We start from the raw sequence: 16,661 nt of genomic DNA, 5'->3' as shown, positions 1-16,661 counted from the left end.
TACAGCACTGCTGTGGTGTCATTGACTATATTCTCTATGCTGTGCTTTTTATCCCAGTGACTTACTCATTCCGTAACTGGAACTCTGTACCTCCCACTCCTCTTCACCCATTTCGTCCATCCCCCACCCTCCCTTTCCTTCTGGCAAATGTCAGTTTGTTCTCTATTTCTGTAGGTCTGTCTGTTTATTCATTTGTTTTAGACCTAGAGGGTATTGTGCTAAGTGAAATAAGTCAAACCGAGACAAATACCAAATGATTTCACTCAAATGTGGAACCCGGGGGCTTATATTCTAACATGGGACAGTACAAGCCAATGTCTCAACCCCTGTGCTTGAATGTGTTAGAGGCATGTAGAGGCATTAACTTGCCCAGCTCCCAGCACAGCGGGGCCAAGTGGCAGAAGCTAAGAGCAACTTTCTTAGTTTTGCTTTATAAATATCATCATTTTCTATTTGTGCCACAACAAGGAAAAGGCTGAAAAGCATTGAGGATGGTAACAAGACAGATACTAAATTACTGTAATAAAATGTAGACAGTGATGTGTCAAAAAAAAGAGACCAGATTATAAGGTAGGTATTTGGAGGAGGCCGGCATTAAATTTAAAAATTCTAGAAATATGGGGAGAGGCCATATTTGGGGTGAACATGTAAAGATGAGTAGGATTTGGATGTGCAAAGAAGGAGGGGCAACTGGTGGAGAATACTTCACATGAAAGACACATGAAAGGATTGGGGAAAGGACTGGGATGAAGAATACCAAGGAGTTAAATTTGATTAGAGCACCAGATGTGAAGGGGAGTAATGGGAGATAGAAAGCAAGGCTGCACCTGTGCCGAATTACTATCAATTTGCTTATCTGTATATCTGTCATATGATATTTATTTATTTATTTCTGAGAGGGAGAGAGATGGAGGAAAGGGTAGAAGGGGGGAAGAGAGAGAGAGAGAGAATCTTAAGCGGGCTCCACACCCAGTGCAGAGCCCACGCGGGGCTCAATCTCACAACCCTGAGATCATGACCCGAGCTGAAATCAAGAGTCAGATGCTTAAAGGACTGAGCCACCCAAGGACTCCATCTATCATGTGATATTAACTGACATTCATGATAATAATAACTAAAGTACTATAAAATTCCAGGTGCCTTGCAAATTGCCAAAGTTTAAATAACATTTAATGATTCTAATGCTAAGTATGTTTACTGAGGTTTTTTGTTTGTTTTTTGTTTTTTTTATGAGTAAAGCGATATTGGTTTATTGAGTGAAGATACAGAAAAAGCTCTAGAGTGAGAGAGGTGCTGACAGGGTTCCCAACAGGGCCTTTAGGGTTGGTCTTTTCTAGAAAGCTAACCAGGGAACTTAAATCCTTTTAACATCTCTATTGATATCACCCTTGTCATTACAATAGAAATTTGCATCTTTGGAGCGAGAGATGTGGCTATGAGGAATTAAAGTCTTATGCAATAATTCTTGGTCACACCAAGTTTTGAGAATAATTAAGGTAATTAAAAGAACAGAAAGTGGTGTGGGTAGGGGAGTTTCTAGGTAGATGTCTGGCCATTTAAGATACTCTACATGTGAAATGATTATCAAATTCCTAATTGGTGAATGGTTGATGAGTGGAGAATTCCAGAGTTACTGTATGCCCACAGAGTTTACTCCTTTTGGTTTGATACAAAGTCTCTAAAACTGTTAATATACATGAATAAACTGCTTGGTGATGTGGTGTGTGTGTATGTGTGTGTGTGCACATGTGTGGTGGTGGTGGTGGTGGTGGTGGTAGGGGATAGTAACGCAGAAAGTAGAGAGGTACTAAAGTTAACTGGAATCAGGAATTTGAATGTGCTCCAAACTCTTTCTTTTTTGTGCATCTAAACATTTTCACCTCCCTCCCCTCTCTAACTCTTTCGTGGCTATTTTATTTTCAAATGGATGAAGGGCTTTAACAAGAGTAGGGATTACTGTTGCTAATTCACCACTATCTCAGAGAGAGGTAATAGAAATAATATTAAGGAAGTATCTATTTCCTTATTTACTAAGAGGTTTTGTTTGTTTTAAATCAAGAATTGCTAGCTCTTTATTTTCCTTTTTTATTGTGAGATAAAGTATATAGGTCTTAGGTATACAGCTTGATGAATTTTCACATATGTAATCACACCATGTCAATATATAGAACATTTCCAGCACCCTAGAAAGCTCCTTTATGCCCTCTCCCAGTTAATGCCATCTCAAAGGTAACCACTATTTTCACTTTATTTTTAACCATTCTTCATCTCAGTTCCCAAGATGGTTGGAATGATAGAATGCACAAAGAAATAGAATACATTCAGAACTGCAGTAGATGTTTTAATAATTCATGGATCAAGAAAGAACCTAGTGAGGATAGGGGCTTTTAAATGTTTTTTGACGGATACCTGGGTGGCTCAGTAGGTTAAGCATCTGCCTTCAGCTCAGGTCATGATCCCGGCTAGCCCTGCATCTTGCTCCCTGCTCAGCAGCGAGTCTGCTTCTTCCTCTCATCTGCCCCTTCCCAGACTCGTGCTGGCTTTCTCTCTCTCTCTTAAATAAATAAATAAAATCTTTTTAAAAATGTTTTTTGAACATAACCTGTAGTAAAAAAAAAAAAAAAAATACCCTCCCCCCCAAAAAAACAAAAAAGGTGTTTTAACACCATGAACTAGGACATACCTATACTCATCTCTCCACAATTACAAATAGGATCTAAGAGCAGCATGGCTTCCTCTGATCTACCAGTTTATGGAGTGAAAAACAGGGTCACTAAGAGCTCTCTTATGAGCATCTTCTCCCTTCAAAAAACCAGTCAGCCTGAGGCTAGAATCCTAGCCCCAATCCCAAATTACTGGGAAAGGTATCTTATTGTTCCAGTTTGAGTCAGGTGTCTGCTCCTGGACCAATATCCTATGGTCAGGGGCATGCATTCAGGCTTGTACAAGATGGCTGCCAGAGGCTCATAACTGACAGCACGCAGATCTGGCAGGGAGAGGCAGTTCCCAGAAAAGGACCAGGCTGGGAAGATAACCTCAGAAGTCTATATTATTGTGCCAAATCTAAATTTGATTCTCAGGTTCTCCATATACTTGCTCTATGATACTAAAAAAAGTATTTCTTAATTCATATAGTGAATATATTATTATTTTCTTGGTCTTTTAAATGTTTTCGTGTTCCAAGAATTGTGCTAGATTCTAAGCAAATAATAATATATACGTTTTCTCAAGAAACAACTTTATTCAGGTATGACTGACGTTCAAAAAACACATATACACATATTTAAAGTGTACAATTCGGGGGGTGCCTGGGTGGCTCAGTTGGTTAAGCATCTGACTCTTGGTTTCGGCTCAGGTCTTGATCTCAGGGTTGTGGGATCAAGCCCCATGCTCAGTAAGGAGTCTGCTTGAGATTCTTGTTGGGCTGGCTGAGAAAAAGAGGCCAAGACACCCAAGATGGCCGACTCTCCCGCCAAGATAACCGACTCTCCTGCCAAGATTTAAACCAAAACCTAGGCGGGAAGCCGAAACCCATCCTACCGACTTTCCTCACCCCCCAGCAGTACCCAATGAAAACCTGCCGTGACTCTCCAAGACAGACTTTCCCCACCCCCAGCAGTACCCAATAAAAACCCTCGCTGCCTTACCCTGGGCACGACTTCCCCAACTCACCACTCTTTCCTGAGTCGTGGAACCTCGCCCGAGGGTGCTTGCAATAAAGTTCATCCCTTGAACCATGTTTGCCTTGCTGTCTTGATTTCATTGGCGACGAGAAAAAAACCTAACAATTCTCTTTCTTCCTCTCCCTCTGCTCCCCTGCTTGCACGTGCATTCTCTCTTGCTCTCTCAAATAAATAAACAAATCTTTAAAAAATGCATTAAAAAATAAAATGTACAATTTGGTAAGTTTTGGTATATGCATAAACCCATGCAACTAGTACCACAATAAAAATAATGAACATATCCATCGCCCCCAAAATTTCCTCATGCCCCTTTATAATTCTTCCCTCTGCCCTCACCCCATTTAGCTATTATTCTTAATTCTTCAAATAGGTCCTGTAATTCCTTATAAACACAAACTTGATTCTACTATTTTTGAATGTGGTCTTTTCTCCCACTACATTTTTCAATTGGCAATTTAGAAAAGCTATTTCTCTAGCTACCTTATTGAACCTCGTTTCAGTTTCAATTCATTCCTTTGGGTTTTCCAAGTAAGCAATCCTAATATCTGAAAAGATTTTTTCCTCTTTTTCTTTCAAATATATATATTTACTGTTTTGTTTAGTTTTGCCTTCCTATTTCACTTAGGCCTGGGGAAAATGTTGGCTGGTAGCAGCAGGCCTGCCCTGACAACTTCAGGGCCCCCAGGCATGAAAACAAAGAGTTCCACACACTGTATGTTTAAATATTTAGAGATTATAAATCAAGCTAACAAACTGTTACGTTAAAAAGCTTTATCCTGCTACCTTGACACACCTAAATGATAGCAAACATACAGATAATAGCCCAGAAGGCTAGGTTCAAATTTAGAGTCCTTGAGTGCCACATCTCCCGATTGTAGTTGAGGCAGGTTTTCAGAACTTACTTTGAATGACCTTCATTTCAGAAGATCTCGTTTAACTGACCCTTGCATGAAAAACATTTTCCCATGGTATGGCTTAATACTTTAATATTTCTTCTTAAAATTAAAAATTTACAAGCCTTTCATTCCTAGAGTAAAACAAACATCAGCATTCATTATACCCACAAAGAATCTCCAAATTGCTTAGATTTTTTTTTTGCTTTAGTTTAGAAATTGCTTTTTGCTTTTCAAGACATTCTCACAGGCCCCTAGTCTTCTTTTGTCTACAATTTCTACCTCTACTCCCACTCCATTGGGAGACCTTAAGACCTGAGTTTCCTGAGCTGTGGCTTGAACATCCTTATGATTTCTGAGGATAATATTGTCAGGGGATACATTCTAAACAAGTCATCTGCACATTCACAAACACATAAGAGAGGGTGGGGCTGGAAATGAGGTCATATGACCCAGACAGGGCTTCAAAGCCGGCCATCTGCTGGGTCATTGGTAGCAGCTGGTAACTGGAAGAGCTTGAGAGGGAAATTAGGAAACCCAGTGGAGTTCCAACTCTGTTACTAACTGGCTGAACTGCAGTGAGTCACTTAAAACTCTTTGTTTAACCTCAGCGTCATTATCAATAAAATCGGGATAAAGACAGTGGCATGAAGGACTCCCTCAGCTTTGGCGGGGAGGGAAATCACAACTTGTCTGAGCTTATATTTCTGTGCCTGTTACAGTTGTAAGACTTGTGTCCTGTCCACCTCACAGGGTTTTGGGGGACGAATGGGAGAAAGCACAACCTTTTGGAGCTTCAGTTTCTACATGTGTAAAAAGCTTAGAACACATGGCCAGCCCGCCAATAAAATTCCTGTTAAAACAGAAAAATGGACAGAAAAACTTTGCAAAACGTAGAAAGCTATGTATGTGTGAATTATGTCGTACTGAAAACACAACGCAGAGACCTAAAAGGTATTTGTGGGTCTCTCTCCTCCTAGCTCCAGTGTTGCAACCCCACAACACAAACCAAGACCACTTTCTTAAATCATTCCCGCGGCGGGGAGCCGTCACTGCGTCGGTACCACACCCCGTAGGGCCCAAAAGGGCCGGGAGGGGGCGTGGTCCAGTCCGGCCAGCCCCCTCATGACGCCCCGCCCCGTCGCGCCCGCGCCTGCGCCGTACACACCAAGCGGCCTCGAGCGCCCCGGCGGGAGGTAAGGGGTTTGCGGGAGGTTGCTTCGGGGGCGTCAGGCCCTGACGGGCTTCGTGGGCTGGGCGCTGAGCCCGCGCGCGGGACAAGCGCCCGGTGGGAAGCCCGGCATCAGGTCCGGAGTGCGAGCGCTTTGAGGGCTCCTCCCGGCTCCAAGAAGTGACGGTTTCGTTTTTAGGAAGCCCTTTTCGAAGCGGGTGCTGGGAGGCCGCCGACAGGGCGAGCGCGGCGGCCTCCCAGGGTCGCGAGGTGGGAAAGTTTCCTGCACCTGCCCTGCCCGTGACGCTGTGTGTGCCCTAGGGCGTCAGGGTCGCCCGGCCGCTTGGTCCCGAGACCGCCCGTGCATCCGTTCTCTGGTGGGGGCGTCTGGTGCTTGTGGCCCAGGGGCGCCGTGGGCGACGCTGCGAGGGGTGACGCGAAGTTCGGGGGCAGTGAGGGCAGGACCGGGAGCCAGAGGTCGGAGCCTCCAGTCAGGCCGACCGGGAGGTGGGTCTGGAAGGTCCCGCATCTGGACTCCCTCCTAGATAAATTAGGAATCGGAGGGTTTAGAGAGGAGACCATATGGGAGGACCGGGGGCCATGACTTTTCTTTCCAAAATCAGTGCCCCGTCCCCCAGTGAGAAGCACAGGGAGACGTGCCTGAGGACATTCGGGGCCACCACTGGGAGGACTTGCGGGATCTCTAGGCTAATGGATGGTGTTGTTCATCGCTTTTGGGGGAGTGGAAGGTTGCTGGCTGTTTTGGACTTTTTCTGAGAAGTGGGGCTTTTTATTTATAAGTAACCTAAGTAATGTAGTGAACCTCCCAGTACTTTTTCCTCAGGGGAAACGGGAGTATTAATGGTACTCAGCTGATAGTAGTTGTAAGCACTAAAGGGTAGGTAGTTTGTAGAGCACCTGGCACCCCGGCCCGCGCAAGTGTTAGTGCAGTTCTTCAAAATGTTTCAGCTGTCTTCTGGGAAACATCAGTTCAGACATTTTTAGAAAGCCTTTTTATTTTGAAATAATTTTACAATTACAGAGAAGTTGCAAGGGTAATAGAGTTCTCTACAGCTTCCTTTAATGTTAACACCTTATATAACTGTAGTACAATTATCAAAAGTTAAAGTATCAGTGTTACAATTCTATTAAGTGAACTACCACCTTTTTTCAGATTTCTTAATTTTTTATACTAATGTCCTTTTCTTTCTGTTCCAGGATCCAATGTAGGATCCCACCTTGCATTTAATTTGGCATGGCTCCTTAGTTTTTTCTTCTCTTTCCTCACCTTTGACACTTTAGAAGAATCCTGGTCAATTATTTTGTAGTGTGTCCCTCAGTTAGGTTTTTTTCTGATGTTTTCTTGTGATTAGATTAAGGTTATCCTTTTTCTGTTGATACCACAGAAGTGGATGTACCCTTCTCAGTTCATCATATGAGGGGTTCATGACACATTGCTTTTGATATTACTACTGATCACTTGGTTAAGGTGGTGTCTGCCAGGATTCTCTCATGTAAATTTACTACTTTTCCCTTGAAATGAATCGATATCTTGGGAGAGTTTTTAAACCATGCGATATCTTGTTTCTCCTCAAACTTTTACTTGCTGATTTTACCATCCATTGGTGGATCTTGCCTTAAGTGATTATTACTGTGATGTTCTAATGGTGATTTTCTGTTTCCCTCATTCCTTCTTCTTTTATTAATTGGAGTTCTGTAAGGAAGAGCTGCCCCTTCCCATTTATTTATTAAGTAATTTTTTTGTATCACTATGGACTCATTTATTTTACTGTTCGTTTTTTTTTGTTGTTGTTGTTATTTATTTTATGTCTCAAATTGTTCCAGCTTTGGTCCCTGAGAGTTTTTTCAGGTCGTTTCCTTTTGACAGGCCTCCATCACTTTTTGAGAACTTCCTTACACTCAGCACCATAAGATGTTCCAGGCTTATCTTGTGTTTTCCCTGCCTTAGCCCTGGAATCAACCACTTCTCCAAGGGCCCATAGTTTCCTCTTTGGAGAGTGGTATTTAAACACCAAGATCAGGGCACTAGGTGTGCTCACTGTTATTGGAATATTACTGTTTGTGATTCCTGGCAGAAGACAGGAATATATATAAATATATGTATTTTTTATTTTTATAAATAAATAAAACATATTATATATTATTTATGTAATTATAAAATATTAAATATTTTACTTATATTTATTTTATTTATATTATTTATATTCATTATGTTTATTTGTGAATATATATATATTTCCTAGCTATATACATATATCCACATACCATGGATATACACACACACATCCATGCATACACAAAGATTTGTTTTTGTATTTATCCGTGTATATGTACTCATATATCTGTATATATATTTTTTTAAAAAACAAAAATTCATTCTTAGAGTTCCATTTGTAAACCAACACCACAGGGTTCATTCTAGACATGCCCCTTATTTGTTACTTGTTCCGTTGATAGAAATCTGGCTTCTGTGTTCTACAAAATATTCTCTTATTTGCTCAATCCTCACATACACATAAAGGATTTTCAGGATTTCTAACCCATACTCCTATAAAAAACAAATTAGCTAATTAGAATACAGTATAGTTGTGTATAGTTCTTTTTGTCTTTATCCTTGTAGTATGCAGTTAAAATAGTGTTTTCCAGAGTTACCTGGATTATTTTCTTCCCCTATTTTTCAGTGTGGTTATGCTATTCACTGGTAATACAGTTTTGTTTTTATTAGTTTGTGTTCCATTTTGTGTTCTTCCACATTTTGATTTTTTTAGTTTTCAGAAATTCATTCTTGTAATGTAAAGTTCTGTGAGTTTTGACAAGTGCATATAATTGTGTATCTATCACCACTGTCACGACACAGAACAATTCTATCACCCCAAATATTCCATTACACTTAAAAAAAAATGTTGCAAGGAAATCAGCTTTACAGAAATTTGGGAAATTAGGCATTTTTGTGTGTTGTCTTTTTCATAGGCATATTTTACACAGTTGTGATGTTAACGTAAATTTTATTTTTGTCATTTATATCAGAAATATGTTCCAATTTTTTGACTGAAAAATCAAATGCTGAAATACATTTACTTGTTTTTCAATTATATTTTAACACCACATTTTGTGTGTTGGATTACATACCTTCCTTTAACAACTTAGAAACCTTATTTGAGCCCTTTTGTTATTGGAGCTACGGCTGGACAACTTTCTGTTTCGGTAACATCATGATTTATGCAATTATTTGTTATGTTCTCATTTTAGTGTATATATGCATTTTATTATAATTTTATAAAAATGGAAATGGTGGAGAGAAGAAAAAAATACTGGCCAGAAGGAGACCAAGAGTTGTAAAAGTCTCTTGCGAGGTTCTTGGAGCAGAATGTCTTCCCTGATAGATGGTCCTTATGAGGCAGTAGGTTTTCCTTGGAGATGGAAAGCTGAGGGGCAGAATCATGCGTAACTCTGACCTGGAAATAATCACTTTTGGAACTGAAAAAAATCTATCATGGTAGCAGAGGGAACAGTGCAAACAAGTCAAATATCTAATAATTGGGGTTTGTTAAGTACACTATAAAATGATTAGTGGAGGAGAAGACAGAATCATTAGAGTTGTATGTCAAACGATACATAAATTTTAGAGGTAGATGGGATATAAAAGGGCATCTAGACAGAGGGAGCATCACTGCAAAGCCAGAAGCAGAGATTGGGTGATAATGCTTAGATTGTGTGGATCTATTTATGAACATTGTATTTTCTTGTTCAAAAAATAGGGAACTCTAGGAAGTTTTTGTTCAGAGGAGTAGCATGTTGCAAATGGTGTTTTCAGTATATTAATTGGTGGTAATCTGAGGAAAAATTGGAGAGGAGAAAGAGTCTAAAGGCAGGCTAATTAAGACACTTGTAAGCTGCTGTGCATATTGCAGTGTTTTGAGTGATGGGATTAGAAATGCTGAAGAAGGGATGTGTGAAGAAATATTTTAGTTCCGTCAGCATCTTTTGAGAACGAGGTATGGTTAAAAAAAAAAAAAAGAAAAGAAAAAAGGGTGTTAGATAAAAAGAAATCTTCCTATAGGATATAACCTGCATGGTAGGAAAAAATGCAAGCAATGTGATAAACTGGGAACATTGTCAGACAAATAATTGATAATTTATGAGTCTATTACCTGTTAAATATAGTAAGAAAAAGATATCCCCTGTAGATACATAGCACTAGCCAGCAATTCGTAAGAAGAAATGTAAATGGCTAATGCCACCAGTAATTTAAGGAATGCAAAATAGAACAATAATGAGACACCATTTCTGAATGTCTAAGGAGTATGGTAGTACCATGTATTGGTGGGAATATGGGTAAGTGGATATTTTGGTATGTTGCTAGTGGGCATGTAAACCTGCACAACCTTTTGGGACATTTGGCATCAAAAGCCTTTAAAAAATGTGTGTACCCATTTGATTTCTAATTACTTATTTTGAAGAAACATCATAGATGGTAGTATGGATTTATGTGTAAGAAGGGTAATTAACAGAGTGCAGTATGTAATATTGGAAAATGGGGAACAACCTAAATAACCAACAATAGATTAAATTATGGAGCATCTATGTAATGTAACGCTATACTGCTATAAAAGATGTATTATAGAAAAATAGTAATTTACATGGAAAGATTTGTATTATATTTAATCAGGTTATTCAAAAGAAATCCTTTCCTCTTTCATGCACTCGTTTATGCACCCAGTAATAGTATACTTTATTATATTTATAGGTCGTTGGCATTCATCTCGTTTGGGTTTATTTTATCGTTAAAGTGTGCTTTTTAGTACTTCTTTTAATGAGGGGGCTTGCTTGTAAATTATAAACTCTGTTATGTCTGAAAATGATTATTTTGCCTTCACTTCTGAATAATAATTTACCTGGGTATATACCAACTCTCTCAGCACTTTGAGGATATTCCTGTCTTTGGGTATCTTGCTTTGATAAAAAGTTTGCTGCTTTTGTTGCTTTAGTTTATCTTTATCTCTGGTTTGCTTTTTTAAAAGATTTTTTTGTTTGCCCTTCACATTCTGCAATTTCCCTTCCATGTATTGGTAAATTTTTTTTAAATTTATGCCGCTTGGGGCTTATGTGCATTTTCAGTTTGAGGTCTTGCATCTTAATTCTTAGCATGTTCTCTTTGAATAATGCCTTTTCACCACTTTCTTTATTCTTCCCTTATGGGACTCCTATTTGTTATTGAGCTTCTCATTTTATCTTTTGTTTTTCATCTCTTTATTCCTCTGTGTTCTGACTGATATCTTCCAATCAATAATTCTCCCTTCAGCTACATAGTTTATTGTTTAACCCATTTTTGAGATTTTTATTTCTCAATACTATTCCATAGTATTATCTAATTTTTAAAAGGATTCTGTTCCTTCATTTATATCTTTGAGTATTTTTAACTCTACCTATTTTAATTTTCTTTTTAGACTATTATCTCTAGTCCCTTAGTTATGAATTTTTCTGTTTCGTTGGGTCTGTGGACTGTCGGCAATGAACTTCTGTATGTATCTCCAATTCCCACTCACTACTGTAGCTGTTGAACTCTCTTTATTTTTGGTATGTGAAGATTTCCCTTTTTTGCTTTCAAGCTTAAACATAAAAACCAAGTTACTAAATTGTCTGTATAACCAACACTTCAAGATTTTCAGCTGTGAAAGAAAGAGAAACAAAATTATTTAGATTTATAGTTCTTAATGCTTCTGCAGTGATAGTCTCTTTTTTCAATATCATAAAAGTAATGGACTCTGTCCTCTGAAATAACTCAAAAATACATTCACAATTATTCATAAAGATTCAGGGACTCCATAAAGTGTATTTGTGAACCTCTGTCTGTATGGACCCTGGTTTAAGACCCCATAACCCATTGCGATTAGCATAGCCATTTTTTTTTTTTTTTAATATGGGAGAGGTTGTGGGCTAATGAGATGGCATGAAAGCAAGGTTGCACAACAGTGGTTTTCAAGCTTAGTTAAGTAGTGGAGCCTTTTACTCATGTAAAAGTCTAATATGCCCAAATTTATGAAATAGATAAATGTTCTCCAGTTGAAGCAGGCATGGGGTCCTGGAGCCTGCTCACTTACTACCCTCTACCCTAACCTACCCTGGCCTCAAAGGCATACTCTTGGACATTCTGGAACACTGGTAGGAAACTATTGGTGAATTAGAGCAGTTGATTGTACTCTCAGGAATCCTGGGTTCTTATTCCAGCTCTGTCACTGGTTATTTGTATTGGTTTTAGACAACACTAATCACTTTGTAAGAAAGGGAAGAGGCAGTTAAAGGACATCAATGAGAAGAGTTGCATATGATGTTATAATATATTTGAAGTATATAATTACATAGTTACATTATGAGGTTAGAAATGGAGTTTGATACAAGCAGAAATGTTATGAAATTTTTTCTTATTTTGCCATTTGACATCTTTTTAAAAAAAGATGAGTCATTGTCCAAGATACATCGGGAAATGAAAAATTGGACAGTAAACCCATAGTTTAAAAATAACAAAGGTATTCAAGTGAATACATTCTTATTTGGAAAAGAACTTGGAAAGACATACGTCAAAATGGAAAGAGTAGTTAACTGTGGGTGAGGAGATGATTGATTTTATTTTATCCTCTTTTTTGTGTTTTCTAAATATTTTAAAGTGCATATACATCTGTAGAAAGAAAAAAGTTTCAAAATAAAAGGTTTCTTAAAAAAAGTCATACAAGTTCAGAATTAAGTTGAATATGTATTTAGAATAAATTATAAAATTAATTGTTGTCTTTTATAAATAATAGAAACTGATTAAAAGCATTCTTAAATATTTCCCTTTTAGGTTTTTCTGTGTTAGTGGAGAAGACAGTTGCTGCACGTAGAAGTGACACAGCATTTTTTTAGGATGTCTGAAGATGAAGAAAAAGTGAAATTACGCCGTCTTGAGCCAGCTATCCAGAAATTCATTAAGATAGTAATCCCAACAGATCTGGAAAGGCTAAGAAAGCACCAGATAAATATTGAGAAGGTGGGTTTTTTCATTTTCTACCACAAGAAACAGTTGCAAATTCTGATTTATACTTGTGCATTTCAGCCAAATTTAGAATATCAGATAAGAGGCTTTGGTAAACCGTCCATCTCCTATTGATTTAGTAACATTCATTTTTTTCATCTGGGTTTTTGGTTTACAAGTACACCTCATATTCCTTTTTTAGGGAGGGATATAAGAATAGAAACTATACTTTTTAAGTTGTACAATACTGACATATTAGGCAGGTAATAATTAAAATACAAATTGTTTGATAGTGCAGCATAATGTGAAGGCAGTGAACTTTGGCTGATGGGCCTGCCTTAATTTCATTCACCCCATGGCAAGTTTTTTGAACTTTGGTGTCTATCAGTAACTCCTATCTTCTTCAGGTGCACATAGAGTAAAGAGGTACATCATTGTGTGATATGACGGAATTTCCCAAATTGACTTCTTCCCTTTGAGGAAAGTCCCAAATTGAGAAATACCACCCAGAGGTGAGTTTAGGAAATAAGTAGAGGGAAGAACTAGTCTCCGTGGATCGTGGTGAAGGTTGCATAGAACCTGGACTGGCCAGCGTCTGGTGGAATAGTTGTGGCATTCATGGGAACATCAGGTTTACTGAGCACTGAGCATTGACTTGGCAGATTATGTTGTTTTATTTATGTAGGACAGGTCAATGGGATTTACTCCTTCAAAAAGACCTCCCCGGGATAAATTTTAAGCTGTGTGGTCCTCCATTAATTTTTGTGGTGGGGGGTGGGGTGGAAGTGGTCATTAAGCTAGTATATGTTTATTCAGTATAAACAATATTTATCACCCTCACCTGAGTACCTTATGCAACTAAAAAGAGTGTCAGCTTTTCTTGCCCCCGTAAACACCATCTGTCTTCCTAGTATTTAAGTCTTTTCAAAAAGTATAGAAAATAAGCACCAGGAATATTAAGATGAAAATTTCAATGCAAATATGAAGCTATCTAGAATTCAAAATTGCTATTTTGTCATCTCTTAAGTTTTTCTTTATTCATAAACAATAAGTACTGTGACTTTTTAGGATGGAGGAGTTTTCTAGTAAACTGGTTATTCTTGTCATGAACAGAAACAAATTACAGAGCTCCATGCTTTGACTAATGAGGAGGGCTCGTTCTTTTAGCACTATAACAATATAGAAGTCGAGTTGTTTACTTTGGTTGATCATATCTGGGTGGCAGGTTGATAAGGTGTGTTTTAAAGTCCTGAGCTCATATCAAAGTGCTCAGTTACAAAAATGACTAGAGTTTGGCAGATGAATTATTCTGAAAGCGAGACATAGGTGGACTATGGTCTATTAAGATCATCTCTTTCCTTTATTGCCCTATATTACCTTTGAGGTTTGGCATGTCTTAGATTTCCCTTTTCTTATATTTATTCTGTGTAAAGTGCCTGCAGTCATACCCTCAGATCCTAGCCACATGTACCACCCATTCAGTCATCAATGGAAAAGCCAGAACCCTGGGAACAAGGAAGGTAGGGATAGGAAAGGATTTATTATTGTTTTGATTAGTTGTGCCAAACTTCATAAGAAAATTATTCCAGAGTTATATTGATCTTTCTGTGCCATAATATTTTTCCTTTAGCATTTTGTGAAAGTTTTACTTAATGTGAAATTTTTAGACAATGTCAGAATAATTTTAATTTACAATATAGGTGATGTCTGAAGCTAAGCAAACTCATGCTGATCTGTATTTTATTCCGTATTCTTGATCATTATACTGTAGGATTTCTAGTTTTATTATGAAAGTGATTTTTTTATGTATATAAGATTGAATATCATATTTTAATAGTTTATGGCAATGTAAAAAGATTTAAAAGCTGCCGTGTTCACTGTGGACAAGAGAGTTAAGAACTAGGTTTGGACTCCAGGTGTTTGACAGTGCCTCACTTTAAAAAAGGCATATTCTTCCTGGGGGAAGGGTGTAGAAAGATAAAATATTTATTATGTTAGCCATCAGTCATCCACTATGAATTTAAAAGAAGAAAGTCACACTGAAGGGAAATTGAAGGTAAGCCTTGGTGGAGGGATTCTGCAACATCTGAAAACAATGAGAGTAGTGTGCTGTGGACACCTGGGACTGTATTCCATAGGTCCTTCAGCATTACATTTTATTACACATGATAGACTTGGTTAGAATGCAGTGCTGAAATTTGAAGTGTTAGCATTCAGCTTTCTTGGCTAACATACGATAGGCTTAAGCATAGTTAATAGAAACAAGATAATATGCTTGGAACGTAATTTTCTTTGTTTCATATTGTAGGGTTAGGAGAAAGCTTACTGTGTAGCATGTACCGTGTTAGTATATGGTTAAAGTGCAAGGGGCAGAAAACCCCAAAATAGTGTCTTAAATCAGACCTTTTTTTGTTTTTGCTTTTATTTTTAACCGCTCATAGTTACAGAGGCACTACGGGGCTGCAGTGGCAGCTCAGCAGTCATTAAAGACCCAGGCTCTTTTTATCTTGCTCTCTGATCCTTAACTTGTTTCTATCTTGCATGTAAAATAGCAGCTCCAACCTCAGCTAGCTATTACATTCACATTCCAGCTAAGATGAAATAACGAGAATCATGTTTTTGCTGTGTTCCTTTTCCTGTCACTTCTCTTTTTTTCTTTTAAAGAGAATCTTCCTGTTCTTGTTTCATGGATGCAGTATCATAGCATCTCTCTGGTGGTTTTATTATTATTTTTTTTAAGTTTTTATCTGCTTCTTTGTCTGTTTTCCCTGAGTTTCTTTATTCTTTCTTCCCCTTTAAATTTATTTTTTGTTCTCTCTCCCCCCACCTCCCTTCCTCCTTTCTTCTTTGTGTCAGCCTGCAGTATTATGGGCATTCCTTGGCTAGCTGTTGCTATTTAAGAGTGCTAATTGGAAGGTATTTGTTGGTAGCAGGAAGTAGGTGGGGTCTTGCTACCTGGAGGGGTGAGCAGGTGAAGGATCTATTTTAATGGGGAACCACCAGATATTCTTCTGGAATGTGGTCTTCTGTGGTGATAGGGGCAGTGTAGTTGCTTGGGCCTGCAGAGAGAGCAAAATTTGGTAAACTACCTCTTCTTTACATAAACTTCCAAACTATCCTTTTGCCCTACCATACACATCCTCCTGACTACTTGGTAGCCCTGGTTACCTAGTCTTTCAGGGGTGGTGGTGTGTCTGTTGGCTTGTCACTCACTGCCTCTCCCACACCACTCACTCCTTCTGCAGCCTCATGGTGCAGCTTTCTCAGATCTTCTAAGTCAGTTGCAGCATGTCTGTAATCTTTCCAGCTTCTAAAATTTTATTAAAATTTCTTGTCAACTGTTATCTTCTGTTGTATTTTCATGACTCTCGTGAATGTATACCTTTTAAAGTTCTTTATTGCTATTTCAGTTGGGTTTTAGAAAAGAGCAGAGGTAAATGCTTGTGTTCAATCTTCCAGGCTTAATGAGAAGGGGAGTCATTAATTATAAGAAATAAATGTCTGTTAGCGTTTCCTAAGTGTTGGTGTTTGCTGTTTCTTTTATTGTTAGCACTGAAAAGTTCATAAAAGATTAGGTTTCTTTCTTTTTTTTTTTTTTAATTAGGTTTCTAACCTCAAGAAGTATACAGTCCAGTTAAGGAAATAGAGAATAATAGTGACATATAATTAAGTGCAAAAGTGAGTGGCATGGACTCTTCAGAGGTTAGGTATGAAGCACAAACTATATGGTACAAAATCAAACCTAATCAGTCTCATTGATTTGTTTTATATCTGTGTGTGTGTGTATAAATCACTTCATGTATAAGAACCTTATAATAATAATATACTTCCAATTCCTCTCTCAAGGTCTTTATAGTATTAATGTCATATAATTTGCTTCTGTG

At 38.1% G+C, this 16,661-nt stretch overlaps 1 protein-coding gene across 6 annotated transcripts in view; it reads left to right on the top strand.

Annotated features, from left to right (window-relative positions):
• The first annotated feature begins 5,716 nt into the window (after positions 1-5,716).
• Positions 5,717-16,661, top strand: part of STX17 (syntaxin 17) — a 58,611-nt gene continuing 47,666 nt past the window's right edge. For 2 of the 6 annotated variants that reach the window (XM_045780653.2, XM_087869527.1), the window contains exons 1-2: positions 5,717-5,772; positions 12,607-12,792. In XM_045780653.2, the coding sequence (XP_045636609.1) occupies positions 12,670-12,792 (123 nt within the window). In that variant the 5' untranslated portion in view covers positions 5,717-5,772; positions 12,607-12,669. The other 4 variants (XM_087869525.1, XM_087869523.1, XM_087869526.1 and 1 more) reach the window with 4 other exon arrangements.

This window comes from Ursus americanus, chromosome 18, assembly GCF_024610735.1.
Source record: "Ursus americanus isolate L20-20 chromosome 18, mUrsAme1.1.p, whole genome shotgun sequence".
In the NCBI taxonomy this organism is placed as follows: Eukaryota; Metazoa; Chordata; class Mammalia; order Carnivora; family Ursidae; genus Ursus; species Ursus americanus.
Note: the sequence above shows the minus strand (reverse complement) of the source record. Positions and strands in the feature narration are given on the sequence as shown.